The sequence below is a fragment of the Patiria miniata genome, unplaced genomic scaffold (genome assembly GCF_015706575.1).
Source record: "Patiria miniata isolate m_02_andy unplaced genomic scaffold, ASM1570657v1 HiC_scaffold_14, whole genome shotgun sequence".
Classification (NCBI taxonomy): domain Eukaryota; kingdom Metazoa; phylum Echinodermata; class Asteroidea; order Valvatida; family Asterinidae; genus Patiria; species Patiria miniata.
The window spans coordinates 1,342,994-1,364,942 of NW_024037052.1; the positions used below are offsets into that span (position 1 = coordinate 1,342,994).

The 21,949-nt window shown below is 41.6% G+C and overlaps 1 protein-coding gene across 2 annotated transcripts; it reads right to left on the reverse strand.

Annotated features, from left to right (window-relative positions):
• Positions 1–5,082: 5,082 nt before the first annotated feature.
• Positions 5,083–10,625, reverse strand: LOC119721858. 2 transcript variants are annotated; one of them, XM_038191800.1, is made up of 6 exons: positions 9,790–10,625; positions 8,512–9,074; positions 7,841–7,885; positions 7,117–7,263; positions 6,446–6,574; positions 5,083–6,128 (listed from the first exon to the last, which is right to left on the reverse strand). In XM_038191800.1, the coding sequence occupies exons 1-6, from the start codon at positions 10,572–10,574 to the stop codon at positions 5,905–5,907; spliced, it is 1,893 nt and encodes a 630-aa protein (XP_038047728.1). In that variant the 5' UTR covers positions 10,575–10,625; the 3' UTR covers positions 5,083–5,904. The 2 variants fall into 2 exon arrangements, with proteins under 2 accessions (XP_038047728.1, XP_038047727.1); XM_038191799.1 differs by having other exon boundaries at positions 6,446–6,577.
• Between the last annotated feature and the right edge of the window lie 11,324 nt (positions 10,626–21,949).

Consider the following 21,949-nt stretch of genomic DNA (forward strand, 5'->3'; position numbering starts at 1 on the left):
GACGTTTTGCAAGGAGAAACATTACTCATTTACCTGTGGGAGATGAATGCTGCACTTGGACGACCTTACTTCTGTGCCCTTCATCTTCAATCTGCACACACAGAAAAGAGAAAACTGGGAAGAAACAAAAAGTGTTAGTGAAATGTCAAAACTCTGCATCTTTGAACATTCAACGAAGACGAACGGAACTGAAACAAGGGGTGAACACAGTGGGCCCGGACAAATAGGGAGACGAAACAGACAGACATGAACAGAACGCAACAAAACAGCCGGCAACCCACCACACACACTTTCACAACGGTCGTCCTGGGGCTAAGACCTGCAAAGAGGACATATCTCCATCCCAAGCTGGAGATATGATCCCAATTTCAGACCAAAGACCCAGGCAGGGGTAGCTTCCACCGCCGGTGACACAAGTTTCACCTCCCCCTTACCCCCCCCTTCCCTCCGCGATAGATGTCACACGGAAAAAAGGTTACAGTTACTTAACAAAAACTTCGATGAAAACCGGCGTCTTCTCTCTTCGCAGCATTCAAAAGCTCCCTGTGGCAGAAAAAAAGAGCAAGTACACATTGTAAATTCAATATCCAAATTTTCTGACATCACGTCCTGTCATCAAACCTCCAATACATTTCCATTTTATCAACAAGTACTGTATGTCCAACTTGCCATCTCAAACTCCAAAGATATACCCCAAGGTCTACCTCCACGTTAAAATCCAGCAAGCCCATTCAAATGCAAGGAAGCGCATCAAAACAGAGACGTTTTGCAAGGAGAAACATTACTCATTTACCTGTGGGAGATGAATGCTGCACTTGGACGACCTTACTTCTGTGCCCTTCATCTTCAATCTGCACACACAGAAAAATGAAAACAGGGAAGAAACAAAAAGTGTTAGTGAAATGTCAAAACTCTGCATCTTTGAACATTCAACGAAGACGAACGGAACTGAAACAAGGGGTGAACACAATTTTCAGGCCAATTTTGCACACTTTTTAGCTGACACAATTCTCCAAATATTTCATGAGGCAGTGGCAAGATCACCAGCCAAGTTTGAAGTCTAAATATTTTTTTTAAAATTCCTCAACATTTTGCACCTGCAAGTAAAGCCAATTCACTTTAATTGAAGCCTTAGACTATAGACTGGTACATGTCCAAGGTTTTCCAAAGATTGGCCTTTCAGAAGTCTGGTGGCATGACTATAGATAATTCTTTTGGCACAGTTGATTAATGCAGTTTTAAATGGGTGTCCCAAAGTTGTGAACTAGCATATTGCATGCCTTTCAAACCTAGACCTGTTCGGAACATTTTTGAACAATTGGGTTTGCTAATACTTTTGGTCATGGAGGTAAAAGGCCACCTGTTCTTGAATGTTTGTGCCCAAAACTAGCCCCACAAATAGGCGCACATTGTGCAGACCATTAAGCTTCCATAGACCTCATGCAGTGATAGCCTAATTACGCGCACTTCTCAAAATCATTACAAATACTGATGAGAACCGTCTCCAAGATGTTTGAGACACACATCAAATTAAAGCTTGTTTTATCATCTTTCATTTTCCTTGCAAATTTTTTTTTGGGGTGGGGGGGGGTGGGGTATCCAATGTATCCAATTTTGAGAAAATTCCATCCAAAGATGATCAGCCCTAAAAGCAGGCCTGAAGCCCATCGCCATTTTGAAAATGGACGCCTACGCTCCATTGCAAAACAGTGCCATTTTAGGGCCTAATTTCATCCACATTCCACATTTATACGAGCTCACAGTTCTCTGCGTGGCTTTTATCGTTCTTTTTTACAAATCCTTAAGTTCACGGCCCTAAAAATGCTCTAATACCGGAGAATTTGAGGGCATGCAAATCGTGATTTGGCCGGCGTATGCAATTTTGGGCCTATTTACTGATCTGCACCAATGGTTCAATAAACTTCCTCACAATACGGAAGTCCAGTAATTTTGAGCCACTTTTTTATGGGGATGTCCCAAACATGAAGGCCTAAACAGAATTTCGGTAATACTTATCTTGAAGGACACGCGAATTTTTAAGAGTTCTATTCAAAACTGACTTTTGCAGATGACTGTCCAGCACCAAAGTGACTTTTGCAGGCTGAAGCAGTCTTTTTTCTTCAGATAAATTCATGTTAGTTGTAATTTTGAAAGCACGTTCAAAGAAAATGTGACTTTCCTACCGTTTTTCGCAGTTCGCCATCTTGTTTTTTAAAAATATATTTCCTGTTTGTCATCGTCGTCTTTAACCTCTCATAAATCAAAGCCCTGCCCCCCGTTCTTCAAAATTAAACCTGCTGATATTCAAGAAGGTATCATTGCCAACTGTTCGTTTGTGTCAAGAAATATCAGAATGTCACTTTTGAGTGTCATTTATTCAGTTGTTTTGGCGAGTCTTTTAACCTTATGTAGCAACGGGGTCCTAAAGGTAAGGATTACCAGAATTTCTGCTCACAGCTGCATGGATTCTCCTCCAGTGCAGTTCAAAAGTATTTTTTTTTATATATTAAATTGATGTTACATGTATTTGGTTTACAATGTCCAAATCAGAAAGACAGGATCCAGACGCCACTTCTGAATTGTGTAAAATGTCTATGGAGCTAGAGTCAAGTGCATTTTCAAAGTATTTTTCAACAAAATAAACTGGAAATGTTTTTCAGCCCCAGATTCATGCCTTTTAAACATTTTTGCAATGACATGTATTTTAACTGCGTTTAGGAAATTCTGAGTGATGCTCGTTGAAAAACTTGTTAAATTTAATAATAAACATGTGTAGAGCAAAGATTTCATACTCAGATCCAAGATGGCGTTTCCCGCGTTTGGAGTTCGTGTCCCAAACCAACGCCCCCCCCCCCCCCGAAAAAATATTAACACACACACACACACACACACATACTTACACGAAGGCATATATGGGGTACCAGATTGTGGGGTACCGATGTAAGTACTATTGCTCCTTGTGGGCCATGAATATGGGGTCCTCAATTATTCCCCACAAGGATTATCAGTGTTTCAAAAACACAAAATACCCCACAAAGTTCCGAGTAAACAAAACTGTGCTTGAACAAGAAACTCTTTAATAAATGAAACATTGAAAACCTTAAGTACAAAAACTATGCTTGTACAAGCATGGAGGAATTCCTCCATGGTACAAGAAACTCTTTAATAAATGAAACATTGAAAACCTTAAAAGTACAAAAACTGTGCTTGAACAAGAAACTCTTTAATAAATGAAACATTGAAAACCTTAAGTACAAAAACTATGCTTGTACAAGCATGGAGGAATTCCTCCATGGTACAAGAAACTCTTTAATAAATGAAACATTGAAAACCTTTAAAGTACAAAAACTATGCTTGTACAAGAACATCTTTAATAAATGCAACAGTGAAAACCTTAAAAACACGAAACTTTATGCTCGGCCAAAAAAAAAGTTTTGCTTCCGGTTTACCCGACCAACCCTATTCGAACAGCCTCGGGGCTATTTTTTTCAGGAAAAAAGGACCCTCCCCCCCCCAAAAAAAACACCCACCCACAACATAAATTAGGCCCCTACTACCTTTAACCTTTAAACCTCAACTACACGTAAGCTGTGTGCAAAAGAAATTCCCTACCTACCTACCTACACATTTTCAAATACCGTGTAATAATGAATCGGAAACATAACTATTTTTGTGGCCTTGTACAAGAAATTCTTTAATAAATACAACAGTGAAAAATGAAATAAAAATACAAAATTTTGAAATTTCTGGTAAAGTTCTAGGAATGGATGCATGCAGCTGTGGTGCTTTGCCCAACTTCTCGTTCAGGAATCCCTTTGGTTCAGGAAAGAACTGAATCGTTCAATACGTGACTTAAAAGCATCCATAATGTCTGACCAGTCAATATCCAATAACAACACATACTGTTGGGAAATGGCATGACATTAAATCATTCAATTTAAAAGAAAAAGATGCCATATAGACCTATTGGTTTATTTTGCATGTTCCATTGAGCAAGCTGCGTCAAAGGCAACAAGACTACAAGTTATTAAAAATGCACACATCTGGTCCGTTTTCCAAACCCCAGCTTAGGCTCCATCACTATTGCCAAACTGCATGAACGAAGCCAAAGCGGAGACGAAGCTGGGGTTTGGAAAACGGCCACTGTGTTCCAGAAGATAAACAAAGGGATAGTTTGGAGGCCAAGTTGCATATAATCTGCGAATGTCTAGCTTGGGCAAATCATCCTAAATTTCATGAACATTGTGTCCATTTTGTGCCTGAAATTATACCAGTATTGCATGAATATTGATCAATCAAGGAACGTCCGCCACCTGTTTAACTTACCATCCCATGGTATGTAAAGAATTACAATGTATTTTTTTGTGTGCGCGTTTCCAGTCTACTGTTCTTTTTCTCTTTTGATGTGCCGGTGTAGCATAAATTTAAGACTCTATGAAATACGGCCTCATTGGTAGTATTACGCATGCTTAATTAAGTGATGATCAGGATAATTAGGAGAGTGACCGGCACGTGAGAGGGTTTAACCAATAATAGGGAAAATGGGTCAGATTTTCACTGGAGTCTTTTTTTCATATCATACCGTTACCAACACGTAAATTTGGCTGTATTAATCTAAAGCTATAAAAACAGTAAATACACCACGTGAATTTCCCGCTCGTTTTTTTTTTCCGGTTATTTTCGGTTTATTTCTTCTTTTTTTCACAACATAGCTTACCTGACCCGACCCAAACCAAAAATCCCAAAGCAAAACCGAACCGAAACCGACCCGACCCGACTTAAATGATGAAAAAAACATCCCGACTTGACTGAAATGATGGAAAAACCGACCCGACTCGACTGAAATGATGGAAAAACTGACACGACCCGACTGAAATGATGGAAAAACCGACCTGACCCGACTGAAATGATGGAAAAACCGACCTGACCCGACTGAAATGATGGAAAAACCGACACGACCCGACTGAAATGATGGAAAAACTGACACGACCCGACTGAAATGATGGAAAAACCGACACGACCCGACTGAAATGATGGAAAAACTGACCTGACCCGACTGAAATGATGGAAAAACCGACACGACCCGACTGAAATGATGAAAAAAAACGACACGACACGACTGAAATGATGGAAAACCGACACGACCCGACCCCGTCAGTTTCGAGTTGGGTCGGTATCGGTTCTGTTTTGCACATTACTTGCCAGTGTGTCTGCATGGAGTCCAATTCTCTGTGTACTGGACTAAGGTCCAAATTCTACATAAAATTGGCAGCAGGTAACGTTTACTTTAAGCTATAGATTTGGATACAGTCATAGCGACTAGGCCTAGAAACAGCCCTGTTGCAGCACTGCCATGTTTGAAAATGGCCACAGTAAGAAATTACTTCACCATCAAGAAAAGATTTTGCCATTTCTTACAGTAAATGTTCCACCAAGAAATGCATCGAGATGTTACAATTATTACCTTTTCACTATGGAAATCAACTTCAATTTCTTTGTTTTACAAACGCCCATATTAAACTCTTAAAACCTGCAGTATCTATTGGTTGTCCACTTCATCTTCTAAATGAAAGTCGTAACATTTTAATTGGTACACCAAAGCAAAGTAAAATTGTTGACACGATATGGCTTACACAAAAATAAGAAAAAAACATGTACCCATATAAAAAACTTTCACTGGGTATTCCAACATCATAATTTGTTCCTTCATCCTCATGCCATGCATAAATGGACAATAACAGTCTGTGTTTGCACTTCAATCAAGTGCAACCTGCAAAATATGGACAGAAATGATCCTATTTGATACATGTATAAAATAGGGACATTTGCTGTAATGTGGAATAAATGTTAAAGTTAACATTTTTCAACTGCAACAAGGATATACTATGCAACTCTATGAATGTTTCAGTTCTTTTCTTTGTCCCGTTCGATGCCACATAGAATAGTTTTCACCTTGTACTTAACATCCCTCCACGACCGCTGATTGAGAGCAGGATGCATTTTTTCCATGCATGCTTCACACTCACTTTTACCAGGAACTCTGTGACACTTTATTATTTCGTGTAGTCCTGTCCAAACAGCCGAAGTTTCGGATTTGCTCCATGGCCTTCGAGATTTGGGAGCAGTGCCTGAAAGAAAAATCAATGCACACTGCAACTGAGAACTCGGGCAAGATTACACAACACAAAGTGGCTTTAATAAACAGATGGCTTTTGCTAGTTTTGTTCACTGCATAAAATACGCCATTTGTGTGCAAGGATTGAATAATCCAATGTTCACATTCCACATTTAAATTGTAGCCTTTAATAGTTTTGCTATTTCAATGGTCTCATAGACTGCTAGCTATTTGACCATCTCAATATAGACATGTATAGACTGGGTTGAAACTGGTTACTGCAATCTGCCTTGTTGCTCAAATGATATAAGGAGAATGAGTTAAACCAACCATTGGACTTTCCTGTTGGCCTGGGACCTGGTTCTGGAGACTGCATCGGGCTGGACACTGCAGAGGCACGGACATCTGTCACATCTCCAGTGCGTTGTTTCTTCCTGGTGTGCGTTGTGGACCCTGCTGCTGCTTTGGAAGTACCGACAAAGCAAATATATATTATACAGCAAAGCAAAATGTTTTAATGTGTTTTAGAAGATATATCATTAGCCACACCTTCCTGTTTTGGTAGTTTTGGTAGTTTTGGTATTATCTGCAAAGTCGCGTAACAAACAATCCATTACATTGTCTTGTACACAGCAGTAACCCCCAGCATGCTGTTCGATTTGCTTCCATCAAACAGATTCCGTTGTTATTTGAGTTCCACTCAGGTACTGCAATTCGTCATGTGAGTGACCACTTAGGTCTATCCAAATTTGTTTGTAAAACAAGAAATAATCTAGTGCATTAGATCACTTTGATCTGAAATTACTAGTTTGCAACTTAATTAACATATGTCACAAATCAGTATTTTGTGAGATGGTTTCAAACAGGCCTGCAGTACGGTAGCTTTCAAAAAGATAAGCTTTTTGCCATTTCTGTGTCTTGAGCCTTTACGTATTCTACCCCCTTTAAAGTGTAGCACCAGTACTCAAATACAGTAGCGAGAATGAGTTAATTAAACCAACCATTGGACTCTCCTGTTGGCCTGGGACCTGGTTCTGGAGACTGCATCGGGCTGGACACTGCAGAGGCACGGACATCTGTCACATCTCCAGTGCCTCGTTTCTTCCTGGTGTGCGTTGTGGACCCTGCTGCTGCTTCGGAAGTACCGACTGGATTATACAATGTACAGCAACAGATTAACAATTGTGCATCAGCAGAAAACAATTACATTTTAGTTGTATTACATGCCCATTTGTAAATTGTTTGCACTAGGTTGGTCTGCAAATCTTTTTGACAGCAGATGTTGCGGTAATGAGTTGCTTCTTCTTATGTGCTGGGCTGTTGCATTATACCAACATTTCTGGAGGAAAACCAGTAGTACACCCAAGGAAAAACAAACAAACAGTCATGTACATTATGCATGTATACAGCAAAAGGGGATTTTTCTCAGTAGGGCACTGTGTACAAAAACTAAAGAGGTATGTGTTTATAATGTTAAACACAAAGACACAATGGGACGTCCTTAGTTTGAGCCCATATACACAATTATTTGCACATGTATGTATGTTCACTGCAGTGATGAGCCAAGCATTAATTCAATTCCTGAACCAGCTATTAACACTTGGTAGTTCTTGGCAAAGCAATTTTAAGAAGTGAATCAATAATGCAAGAACATCACCCATTTCCAAACACAAATAATGGTTCTGGGCATTCAATATTAGAAACGGTTGTAACGGAAGTATGTACCTTGAGCTTCTTCAGTGTCTGAATCCATATCTGGCACAGGAATGTCTGTAAGCAAAATAGTGAACAAAAAAAAACCCAGAATAATAAGTTTACAAAATATACATTCAAAAACTTATGCATAAAATATGCATGCTAGATTCCATCAAAACACCTGCAGCTACATGTATGACTGGGCATGGAAAAATACGGAACAATTCATAACTTTGAGTGTCAACACTAATATCAATCATGTGGCATACACAACATCAAGTGACGCGGCAATGATGAATTAAATCAATTATCAGGAAAACAAAGCTTGTGTACATGTACTATGAATTTAGTCAAAATTTACTGACAGGTTTGTTTGCAACTTTCCAATGATGGAATGCAGCTGTTATTTTATATTTACTTGGGGATAATTAGGAGAAAAGTAGGAGATACGCATTCTGATCACTAGGTAAATCTTAAATTGTCTAAGCTCCACATGTATCTAAAATGATTGAAAACTTAATGAGCAATTCTAGTTATGAGCTGTTGCAAAAAATGAATGCAAAGTTGAGGTCGGTGGCATGACAGTATAAGGTGCAGGGTCTTCATCAGAGGCTAAATTCAAGACCCTGATGTAGACTCTGCAAGGGGTAAACATTAGGCTACTGACTACAACCTCTAAAGCTTGAATATGTGACACTCACCATCAAGATCTATTTCGTCCAGGGACTTCCCCACAAACTTCCCTACATTGCCACTGTCAATGGCCAACATAAGTTTGGCTACTTTTGTCAGTTCGATAGTGGGTGCAGAGAGACGATAGTAGTCTCTGTGAACATTGATGCTGTGTCCAAGATGGTCTGCTAACCAATCCAACTGAGAGTCCTTGAGGTTGAGGATCTGGCTGACTGTTGCTGTATACTTTCGCATTTTTGTGGTGCGAATTAGATGCGGTTTCTGCAAATTGGCTTCCTTAGTGAGTTCTCGCAGACTATCACAGGCTCGTAGGTTGGTGTTACAGCCAGGTCGAGCAAAGAAGTATGGATTCTCTTTGGGTACCCCACAAACATCACGACAAGTTGTCAGCTGATCCATCGCTGCCTTGGTCTCTGCCGGAATCAGAATGGGTACTTTCCTCCCGCGTTTACCACGTGTATACACCATATCCAATTCCTGCATTAGGTGGCGTTCAAGAGGCGTCAGATACTGCTTTATGTCGGAGATACTTGCTGCATCCCAGTTGGGCCGACTTGTATACGACTTGAGACTACATGAAAAAAAAAGAGGTTTTTTTTAAGTACATGTTAAAGTGTAATAATAGGGTTTAAAAAGATTTTAACATTTGCTTGGTGGAAAGACAATATACACTAGTTAGAGGTTTGTGGATGCACAATGTGTTTCATCTCTTTTATGGTTACATGTATGTGTGGCTCTGAAAAGAACCAGGTTTACTCAACATATATCAAACATATGTATGCTCTGTTTGCATTCAGGAAACTGAAGATGGATAGAGCATACTGTTTGACATGTCGAGTAAATGTGGCCAGTTCTTCTCAGAACCACATACATGTATACTCACCAAAGAGATCAACAAACCTCTAGTGTAATGGGGTTGAAATACATTTTTATTGCCAATTTCATAACCAATTCACAATGAACAGGCATACATCATTGATTCTAGTAGGGTTGGTGCACCATCTGATATTTTTTTTAACTGACAAACATAGCTGGGCACATTTATCGTTACATGTTTTCAGTGGTGGCTGACATGTCCACTATTAAGTACTCAATGTTGGCAACACCCCGATGAAATTATCAGCTAAACCATAATGCATAAAAGATGTCAAGCAGGAAAAGTGTATTATTACCACAGAGAGAAAATTGGGTATTGACTCCAAGATGTTTGTGACTATTAAACATTTTAGGAAGTTGATAAAGAAGAGCAAATATGAGCAAGTCCTTGTGACATTAACACAACTTACGCAAGCTGCTCTGTTTCGCCTGTTCTTCGTTTGTTGAAGGTTGTGAGTCGAGCAAGGACTAACTCACTACATCTCCGAAAATTCACGGCAGATGCTCGTTGTTCCAGGTTCACTGTTGCTTTCTCGATGTTTTCTTGCAGGAATGATGTGAACATTTTTACATCATCAGATTCAGGAAGCTCTGTAACCTTGTTATACTTGCGCTGAGAAATTTTGCCAAGGACTTCTGATGAGATCTGCTCGGCCCATTCAGCTTCTTTGAGCTTAAGGAAACACTTGGCCTCCTGCTCAGCTTTCTTGTCTCCTCTTCTCAGGGCTGAACACCTTTTGATTGCCGCCAATTTGGAAAGAGTGTGGCCCAGTTTTAAGGCAACTGAAGGTCGCTCAATTTCATCAGTCTGGCCTGATGTCAAGCGCACACCACGTACCACAGTGTCAAACTTCTGGGGCTCAATAAAGTCATCTACTAAAGCATTTGACTGTGTGATCTCATGTAGATTGATCATAAGCCTTGCAACCAGTCGCATTTCTTGAGCAACATAATGCCTTCTTCTCTGCGGGTCCATCCCAAAAGTGCGACTATGTGCATTTCCCAGCTGAATTATTAGGGGATCTTGCTTCACCACTTGGGATATCTTGTCCTGCTTCATTCCTACTAGAACAGTTTTCACCAATGGGGATGCTTCTGCGAAATCATTCATGAGTAGACAACTTTCAAGCTTTACATTTCTGAAACTGTCTTCGGTGTCTATTTCACTTTCCTTGGCAATGCAGTAGTACTTCATGTGCTTTCGAAAGTCACTGATGCGATAAAACCCCAAGCAATCTGGGCAGGGCCCATATAGTTGGGTCCAAAACATAAGTTCCGTGACCATTCTCTGGCTAGGATGGTTTGACGATGGATTTGACTTCTATGGACCATTTATAAAGAAATTAGCCCCCCGGTCCCTCCCAAAAATCCCGGCATTTTTCGCTAGGGGGCCAAATCCAAGATGGCCGCCGGCGCCATCTTGAAAAATTAACTTTTGAACCAGAGCACCTAGAATCACGTATGAAGACACTTTTCCAGGTAAGTCGACCATGAGAATTCCGATTCCGACATCAGTTTGACGCTATGACGTCATTTTGACCCAGAAATCCAAGATGACCCCCATTCGATAGAGCAAAAACATAAATTTCTAACGGGAGCACCTAGAATCATGAATGAACACATTATTTTGGCAAAATCGTTGCGCTGATGCAATTTAAGAAGGTCCTGGACCCATCCAGCATAAATGGAGCAAGAACCCGCAGCCAGACATGATGGCCAATGGTTCTTAAGGAGTGAGGTCCGAATGGGATCGAGGGCCATATCAGCTGGTTTTAAAAATGATTAGCACAATGAAGTTCTGTCTTGTTTTAACAAAGCACACTTCATTTTCAGGTTTTGTCCCTACTGACTACTGCAATCATCATAATCATCACACTGCATATTACATGTATGTTGGCACCAAATTATTCGCTTTTTATATATTTTATATCACAAACACTTCTGCTACTTCTTACTGTTATTGTTTTCTCGGATTGGTACGCGCACTGTAATGATGCTGTGGTTTCCCTGGTTTGTGATATGAATTGAGAACATAGCTTACGACAATGTCCACTGTTCCATGTGTCCTCCAGTGTGGTAGGCTTTGCGACAAGGCCACCGACCCCATTACCTCAATTGAGATCTGGGAAAATCAAGAAAAAGGCCCTGTAATGGAGCGGTCAGAACAAGTTTTGAGATGTCCACAAAACTGTCATTTGCAATAAATGTCCTGTCGGACAGTGTGTCTGTGATACATTTAGGTTGACCCTTTGAAACACCAAGAAACGAGACAAGAAACTTAAAACAGACCTACAAAAAAAGAAAAAGAGAGGTTGACGAATGCCAATCTCAGTCTTTGTCTATGTCTGTTGTCTAGTTCTGTTGCCCAGCTGCGGCTTCAGCTGCCAAGGAGCTGCAATCGAGTCTGGGTTTAATGCATCATAAAACAAAATGTTAATGGAGCTGTAACATGAATTAAGCAAAGCACCCAGAATCAAAGCCAATCCTGATTTTGTATGATCACGCATGAGATGCGCTTGAGATCAGATATCACCCTCAAATGCCGGTTGAATTTATGTGCGTAGCTATCAGAAAATAAGTGAAGATGACAAACTCTCCCGAATGCACTATGCCTTTCTCCATGAGGATCAAACGATCTTCTTTGACCACATCAGAACAGTTATCTTTGAGGAACATAAGCTAAGGGCACTTTAGAGCCTCCTCAGAGATGACAGGATAAACCTTCTCTGTGTATATGGCTTCCCAACATCCAGGGTCAAGTCACCCTATTCATGCGAGGGCAAGATTGCCTTCCACTCCCATCCTCGAAGGAGACATAGCGACCTAGACTGTGACGCGTCTGTGGGGGGGGGGGGAGGGTGGTTCTTATGTCGAAGCAGCTGTGTCCTCCATCGGTGTCAGCATAGCAGATAGCAACTGGTGCACAATGTGGCTGATTGGCTTAGGAATGAATAATCAAACTCGTTCCGTAGGCACCGAGGGTCAAGGTGCTAGAGCAGGAGGTGAAGGAGTTCTGCTTGCAATCTGCTTTGCTTTGGAAGAGGGGGTAGATCTGTCCCCGAGCACTCCCCCTCTCACCTCTCTCATCACACAGTATGTCATAAAGCTACCAACCACATCTGCCAGAAGTGCCACCATCACCCTTCTCGGGATGACTTACAGCAAGGAGCTTATACTAGACTCTTACTACAAGCTGGGCATGGGGATCAGCTACCTAATGTGCTTCTCCTCCGCGGCCTTTAGACCATGCATGACCTGGAGCGGTGCTCGGTCTCTCCTGAGGAGATCGCTGAAGGAGAACAAAGCAACCTGATGCAGCCGAGCAAACTATTCGGTGTCATGATGGCTTGAATATGGAGCAGGGGAAGCGCAAGGCTTACACTGACTGCTCAACAAGTCAGTTGTGAATCATGTCAAAGACAAGCTGTCTTAATCATCGGCACTAAGCGCATGGCTCTTTGTTGCATGATTAGGGTGGATGGGCGGCTCACAGCGCCGTGTGGTCCTTAATGACGTACCTGCTTTCATCTCAGCCTCCTCATCAGCCAGTATTTGTGAGACAGTCTTTGCGTCTTTGATGCGCATAAGCTCATCCTGGATATTTGCCTTTTTCTCATGTACAAGAGGTTCTAGATGCTGCAGAAACATCAAGTTACAGCGGTGCGTTTCCTCCTCCTATAAAGTTGTTGTTGAGAAAGTCATCAGTGTCAATGTCACTGATGATTGGTTCTTCATCAGCGATTTCCTTGGGATAGACCGAGCACCGCTCCAGGTCATACATGGTTCAGACGTCTTGCAGGAGAAGCACGCTTGGGTAGCTGAACCCCATGATTAGATCACTCAGGTTCCTCCGAGGGTTGGAGCGAAAGCCGATCTTGCCCTCAAACTCCTGGCTTAGGATATCTTTTATATAGGATGACTTGACCCTGGATGCTGGGATTAGGGTTAGGGTTAGGGTTACTGTTCTTACATAACCAAAGAAGGTGGTCTGAACCTTATAGAGAGTTACATTGAGCATGCGTGGGAGTTTGTCATCTTCACTTATTTTCTGATAGCAAGGCATTATTTCAAACGACATTTGAGGTGATATCTGATTTCAAGCGCGTAGGGCTGATCAGCTGCAGGATCGATCAGACAGTTGATTCTATCTTGCAGGCTCTGATCTTCCAAGGCCACTCTGTCTCTTGAAAGCTGGCGTGATCGTACGAAATCAGGATTGGCTTTGATTCTGGGTGCTTTGCTGAATCTGTCTTACAGCACCATTGGCACTTTGTTTTATGATGTATTGCCGCCAAACTCGATTGCAGCTCCTTGGCAGCTGAAGCCGCAGCTGGGCAACAGAACTAGACAACAGACATAGATAAAGACTGAAATTGGCATTCATCACCCTCTTGTTTTTCTTGTCTTTTGTTGGCCTGTTCAAGTTTCTTGGTATTTCATAAGGTCAAGCTACATGCATCACGGACACATATTGTCCGACAGGGCTTTTATCCGAATTGTCAGTTGCGTGGACATCTCCAAACTTGTCCAGACCGCTCCATTACAGGGCCTTTTTCTTGACATTGTCCAACCTCTCATTTGAGGTCATAGAATCGGTGGCCTTGTCGCAAAGCCTACCACACTGGAGGGCACATGGAACGATGGACATTGTCGTAAGATACATGCACGTTCCCAATTCATCTCAAACCACCGAAACTACAGCATCATTGCAGTACGCGTAACAATTCCAGGAAACGTATAACAGTAAGAAGTATCGGAAGTGTTTTGTGATATAAAATATATAAAAAAAGAATAATTTGGTGTCAACATATATGTAGTGATTATGATGATGATGATGATTATGATGATTGCCGTAGCCTCATTAGGGACACAACCTAAAAAAGGAAGTGCGCTTTGTTAAAACAACTCAGAACGTCGTTGTGCTAAACAAGTTTATACAAAATCCAGCCGATAAGGTCCTCGATCCCATTAGGACCTTGCATCTTATGTTGGATGGGTCCAGGACCTTCTTAAATTGCATCAGCGCAACGATTTTGTCAAAATAATGTGTTCATTCATGATCCTATGTGCTCCCGTTCAAAAGTTATGTTTTTGCTCTATCAAATGGGGGTTATCTTGGATTTCTGGGTCAAAATGATGCCATAGCGTCAAACTGATGTCGGAATCGGAATCCTCATGGTCGACTTACCTGATAAAGTGTCTTCATACATGATTCTAGGTGCTCTGGTTCAAAAGTTAATTTTTCAAGATGGCGCCGGCGGCCATCTTGGATTTGGCCCCCTAGCGAAAAATGCCGGGATTTTTGGGAGGGACCGGGGGGCTAATTTCTTTATAAATGGTCCATAGAAGTCAAATCCATCGTCAAACCATCCTAGCCAGAGAATGGTCACGGAACTTATGTTTTGGACCCAACTAATAGTCTGTGCTGTCACTACCATCATCTGAAGGTCTTCTAACCATTATGAGCTCTCCTTGCTTCAATTCCTTGACCATTTTGTTGTGGTAATAATTTCCACGATTTCGCAAAAGTTCAAAAGCTTTGGCCCTCTCTGTGGTTTTAACTTCCATAGATGCAATCCTTTTCACTTCTTCTTCATCTTTGTGAGCATGTAGTAAGTGCTTGCTGATTTTTGTTACAAGTTTAGAACAGAAAAAGCAAGCCTGACGTTTGTTGTAAACTCTCTGTTTTGTTTCTTTACTTCTTGAGACAGGGGGGAAATATATCGTATCTCTATCAGGAGGGATTTTGGATTCATCAGAAAAGTGCATGTCATCATCTGAAACACACAGAGATTCGTCACTACCATCAGGGGTGTTGCCATCACCATGTCCATCAGAAGAGTTCTCATCAGGAACTGTCGAGCCATCAAGACAAGAACCAACAGGACAGGCCCTATCAGTAACTGGCAAACATGAAGATGGTGAATTTCTCGCACTGGCATGTGATGCAATGCCACTTTCAATGTGAGCAGTACTACTAGCCCTTTCCCCTTTGCCAGTGGGACAGTTTTGCAGTACACAAGAATCAACAAGCTTAGAAGAATCTCCATTTGCCTGAGAATTATTGTCATCACAAGCAGTGTTTTCCCCCGACACAGAAATCAAGTGTTGACAATCTCCAGCACTGTCATTTTGCATACTCGCCAACAAAGACATGACGTCACAACTTACGAACTGTGCCACACCATCAGCAGCAGGTGACATGGCCATGTCTGCATGAGCAACTTCTGTCCCAAGTTCTTGAGGGGTAGAGCATGATGAATTGAGGTATGTTTCATTGTACAGAAATACAGGAACTGTGGCTCTGTTTGAAGTTTCCATCAATGGTTTTCTCGAGTTGCACGGTAGTGGAATGATGAAAGAGATCTCTGAACTTGTATCAGAGTCCTCTACATATGACTTGTTTGGAGAAACATCAGCAGGGCATTCCCTTTTGTCACTGGCTACGGAGTCCTTAGTAGCCTGAGCGTCAGCACAGTATTCCATGTGGCCATCGGCTGTAAAGTTCCTGTTAACCCAGGTGTCAATCAGCAAGACATCACCATTGGCTGCAGAGTCCCTAGATGCCTGAGTGTCAGCAGGGTAATCCAAGTGACCATACACTGCAGTGTCCCCAGTAGCCCGAGTATCAATAAGACTTTTCATGTGGCCATCGGCTGCAGAGTCACCAGAAGCCTGAGTCTCAGCAGGGCATTCCATGTGGCCATCGGCTGCAGAGTCACCAGAAGCCTGAGTTTCAGCAGGGCATTTCATGTGGCCATCGGCTGCAGAGTCACCAGAAGCCTGAGTTTCAGCAGGGCATTTCATGTGGCCATCGGCTGCAGAGTCACCAGAAGCCTGAGTTTCAGCAGGGCATTCCAAGTGGCCATCAGCTGCAGAGTCACCAGAAGCCTGAGTTTCAGCAGGGCATTCCAAGTGGCCATTGGCTGCAGAGTCACCAGAAGCCTGAGTTTCAGCAGGGCATTCCATGTGGCCATCGGCTGCAGAGTCACCAGAAGCCTGAGTTTCAGCAGGGCATTCCATGTGACCATCGGCTGCAGAGTCACCAGAAGCCTGAGTTTCAGCAGGGCATTTCATGTGACCATCGGCTGCTGAGTCACCAGAAGCCTGAGTTTCAGCAGGGCATTCCAAGTGGCCATCGGCTGCTGAGTCACCAGAAGCCTGAGTTTCAGCAGGGCATTCCATGTGGCCATCAGCTGCAGAGTCACCAGAAGCCTGAGTTTCAGCAGGGCATTCCATGTGACCATCGGCTGCAGAGTCACCAGAAGCCTGAGTTTCAGCAGGGCATTTCATGTGACCATCAGCTGCAGAGTCACCAGAAGCCTGAGTTTCAGCAGGGCATTCCATGTGGCCATCGGCTGCTGAGTCACCAGAAGCCTGAGTTTCAGCAGGGCATTCCAAGTGGCCATCGGCTGCTGAGTCACCAGAAGCCTGAGTTTCAGCAGGGCATTTCATGTGACCATCGGCTGCAGAGTCACCAGAAGCCTGAGTTTCAGCAGGGCATTTCATGTGACCATCGGCTGCAGAGTCACCAGCAGCATGAGTGTCAGGCTGAAACACAATTATAGTATTTTCATTAGATGAATTACACTAGGACTCGTTTAAAAATTGATGATAAGTGTTGATGGTGTTTGATTACGACAGTGGTTGTTGTGGTGCATCTGCTCCACCACAAACACTGTGCTGAAAGTGGTGATAGCGATGATGATGATGATATTGACAATGGTAATGACGATGACTGTGATAAAAATGATAATGATTTTAACAACGACAATTTATACATGGAATAATAATGAACATATCCATATAGCACCAGCATCTATCCAAAAGTGCTCATGGTGCTTTATATTAATATACATGTATTTAAATGAAATAATAATACAGACTGATGGTCTCTGGGAGTGGTCCCGTAGATCATACACATGACAAAATATGGATCCATTAACTTATTCCCTATTTGATACAATTCATGTTAATATAAATACAACTTACAACTCAAAAAGTCACTCGTCCTTTTGACTGCAATCAGCATTTTCTTTAATGAAAAAAAACAGAGAAATGTTTGTGTTTACCTGCAGCTGGTTCCATGGGAGGTCTTTTTCAGAAATCCCATAATCATACAGGATCTCTTGTCCAGGAGATATATTGCGCAGGGCAAACAGGCAGAGTGTTGGCTGTGTGTCTATTTGAAGCACCTTTACATGTGCATTCTGTTGTCGTTTAGTGCCATGGTTGACTAGCCTCCCTAAGATCAGTCCTTCCCCATCAGGTTCTCTGGTTGCATCCACACTTGAATAATAAAAATGGGAAAAACAACAAATCCATTTTAAATGGAATCACATAGTGATGCAAATTGGTTGTTGAACAGTCGTGTACATTTGCACAAGCCATGTACATTTGCACATTTGATTAACATACCCCACATGGTAACCAGTGTGGGGTTGGTTGGTTGTGGGAACCATTTACATGTAGCACACAATGTTTGACTGTTACTACCGTATTTGAACAAGTACCCCACATGGTACCCAGTGTGGGGTTGGTTGGTGGTGGGAACCATTTACATGTAGCACATAATGTTGACTGTTACTACCGTATTTGAACAAGTACCCCACATGGTAACCAGTGTGGGGTTGGTTGGTGGTGGGAACCATTTACATGTAGCACATAATGTTGACTGTTACTACCGTATTTGAACAAGTACCCCACATGGTCCCCAGTGTGGGGTTGGTTGGTGGTGGGAACCATTTACATGTACATGTAGCACATAATGTTGACTGTTACTACCGTATTTGAACAAGTACCCCACATGGTCCCCAGTGTGGGGTTGGTTGGTGGTGGGAACCATTTACATGTAGCACACAATGTTTGACTGTTACTACCGTATTTGAACAAGTACCCCACATGGTTACCAGTGTGGGGTTGGTTGGTGGTGGAAACCATTTACATGTAGCACATAATGTTTGACTGTTACTACCGTAATTGAACAAGTACCCCACATGGTACCCAGTGTGGGGTTGGTTGTTGGTGGGAACCATAAATGTAACACACAATGTTTGACTGTTACTACCGTAATTGAACAAGTACCCCACATGGTAACCAGTGTGGGGTTGGTTGGTGGTGGAAACCATTTACATGTAGCACACAATGTTTGACTGTTACTACCGTAATTGAACAAGTACCCCACATGGTACCCAGTGTGGGGTTGGTTGTTGGTGGGAACCATAAATGTAACACACAATGTTTGACTGTTACTACCGTAATTGAACAAGTACCCCACATGGTACCCAGTGTGGGGTTGGTTGGTTGTGGGAACCATTTACATGTAACACACAATATTTCACTGTTACTACCGTATTTGAACAAGTACCCCACATGGTCCCCAGTGTGGGGTTGGTTGGTGGTGGGAACCATTTACATGTACATGTAGCACATAATGTTGACTGTTACTACCGTATTTGAACAAGTACCCCACATGGTACCCAGTGTGGGGTTGGTTGGTTGTGGGAACCATTTACATGTAGCACATAATGTTGACTGTTACTACCGTATTTGAACAAGTACCCCACATGGTAACCAGTGTGGGGTTGGTTGGTGGTGGGAACCATTTACATGTAGCACATAATGTTGACTGTTACTACCGTATTTGAACAAGTACCCCACATGGTACCCAGTGTGGGGTTGGTTGGTGGTGGGAACCATTTACATGTAGCACATAATGTTGACTGTTACTACCGTATTTGAACAAGTACCCCACATGGTACCCAGTGTGGGGTTGGTTGTTGGTGGGAACCATAAATGTAACACACAATGTTTGACTGTTACTACCGTAATTGAACAAGTACCCCACATGGTACCCAGTGTGGGGTTGGTTGGTTGTGGGAACCATTTACATGTAACACACAATATTTCACTGTTACTACCGTATTTGAACAAGTACCCCACATGGTCCCCAGTGTGGGGTTGGTTGGTGGTGGGAACCATTTACATGTACATGTAGCACATAATGTTGACTGTTAATACCGTATTTGAACAAGTACCCCACATGGTACCCAGTGTGGGGTTGGTTGGTTGTGGGAACCATTTACATGTAGCACATAATGTTGACTGTTACTACCGTATTTGAACAAGTACCCCACATGGTACCCAGTGTGGGGTTGGTTGGTGGTGGGAACCATTTACATGTAGCACATAATGTTGACTGTTACTACCGTATTTGAACAAGTACCCCACATGGTAACCAGTGTGGGGTTGGTTGGTTGTGGGAACCATTTACATGTAGCACATAATGTTGACTGTTACTACCGTATTTGAACAAGTACCCCACATGGTAACCAGTGTGGGGTTGGTTGGTGGTGGGAACCATTTACATGTAGCACATAATGTTGACTGTTACTACCGTATTTGAACAAGTACCCCACATGGTACCCAGTGTGGGGTTGGTTGGTGGTGGGAACCATTTACATGTACATGTAGCACATAATGTTGACTGTTACTACCGTATTTGAACAAGTACCCCACATGGTTACCAGTGTGGGGTTGGTTGGTTGTGGGAACCATTTATATGTAGCACATAATGTTTGACTGTTACTACCATATTTGAACAAGTACCCCACATAGTTACAAAGCAGAATTAGAGTAAAAAAGATTGGAATATGTTTTTTGGAAAATGGAAAGCATTTTTGAAAATCAAACTTGTTTTTAAATGTAATGCATTTAAAATCAGAACGTGTTTTAAAACATCGAATGTATTTTTCCAAACCGGATGCAATTTTACAGACCTGTAACATCTTTTTACAATTCGAATGCATTTCTTAAAACAGAATAAAATATTACAGACCTACTGTAATATGTTTTTACGATTCAAATGCATTTCTCAAAATCTAATGCAATTTTACAGACCTAACATGTTTTTAAAATTCGAATGCATTTCCTTAAAAACCGAATGCAATTTTACAGACCTAACATGTTTTTACAATTCGAATGCATTTCCTAGAACCGAATGCAATTTTACAGACCGAACGTGTTTGTATGATTCGAATGCATTTCCTAAAACTGAATGCATTTTTACAGACCTAACATGTTTTTACAGACCTAACATGTTTTTACGATTCGAATGCAGTTCAAACCGAATGAAAGTTTACAAACCTACACTCCAATGCAGATAACCCGACATGAAACAGCCGTATATGTTTTGAATTTGAAAAGCGTTTCAATCTTTTTGGCCACATTCAGCCCGAATTTTACCGATGATCCGAAGTGCACCCAAATCTGCGTGAACCTGGCCGCGTATTCGGCCCGATCCTCCAGCCCCGTATTCACGTAGTACGGAGGCCAATAAACAACACTATAGTTATGAGTTTTAAAAACTATTGTTTTTGCAACAAAACCGCCACATTGAGGACTAAAGAGCAGTCAAAATGCCCATGACATAAATAAGGGTGTCGCCCTGTCTACACTAGATTTTTCCCTGTTTTAAAGGGGAATAGGGTTCCCCCCCTACAATTTGTTGTTCATTTTTTTACTCAGTCTTGTGAATTTCTCATTTCTTTTGTTGGTTTACTCGGGATGGGTCCACTAGGTCCCCTCGTAGTTTACTTGTTTTCAATATTTAAATGTTTATATTTTTTCATATTTCAATTTTTGATATGAAATGCCTTGTATTGATATTTTTTACATCTTTTTTTAAGTATGTTTTCCTACAACTGTTATTATTTTATGTTTAGATTGGCTTATTTTGTAAAAACTGCAAAGTGCCTTGAGGGTCTTTTAGGCGGATTTTGGCGCTTTATAAATATCCATTATTATTATTTTTATTATTATTACACTTTATTTTGGTTTCAGCTGTATGAGGTGTTGCACATCAAGTTTTGCAGTTTTTACAAAATAAGCCAATCTTAACATTATAATTACAAACAGTTGTAGGAAAACATACTTAAAAAAAGATGTAAAAAATATCAATACAAGGCATTTCATATCAAAAATTGAAATATGAAAAAATATAAACATTTAAATATTGAAAACAAGTAAACTACGAGGGGACCTAGTGGACCCATCCCGAGTAAACCAACAAAAGAAATGAGAAATTCACAAGACTGAGTAAAAAAAGGAACAACAAATTGTAGGGGGGGAACCCTATTCCCCTTAAAACAGGAAAAAAACTAGTGTAGACAGGGCGACACCCTTATTTATGTCATGGGCATTTTGACTGCTCTTTAGTCCTCAATGTGGCGGTTTTGTTGCAGAAACAATAGTTTTTAAAACTCATAACTATAGTGTTGTTTATTGGCCTCCGTACTACGTGAATACGGGGCTGGAGAATCGCGCCGAATATGCGGCCAGGTTCACGCAGGTTTGGGTGCACTTCGGATCATCGGTAAAGTTCGGGCCGAACGTGGTCAAAAAGATTGAAACGCTTTTCAAATTCAAAACATATATACGGCTGTTTCATGTCTGGAAATCTGCATTGGAGTGTTAGGTTTGTGACCTTTCATTCGGTTTTCGAACTGCATTTGAATCGTAAAAACATGTTAGGTCTGTAAAAACACGTTAGGTCTGTAAAAATGCATTTGG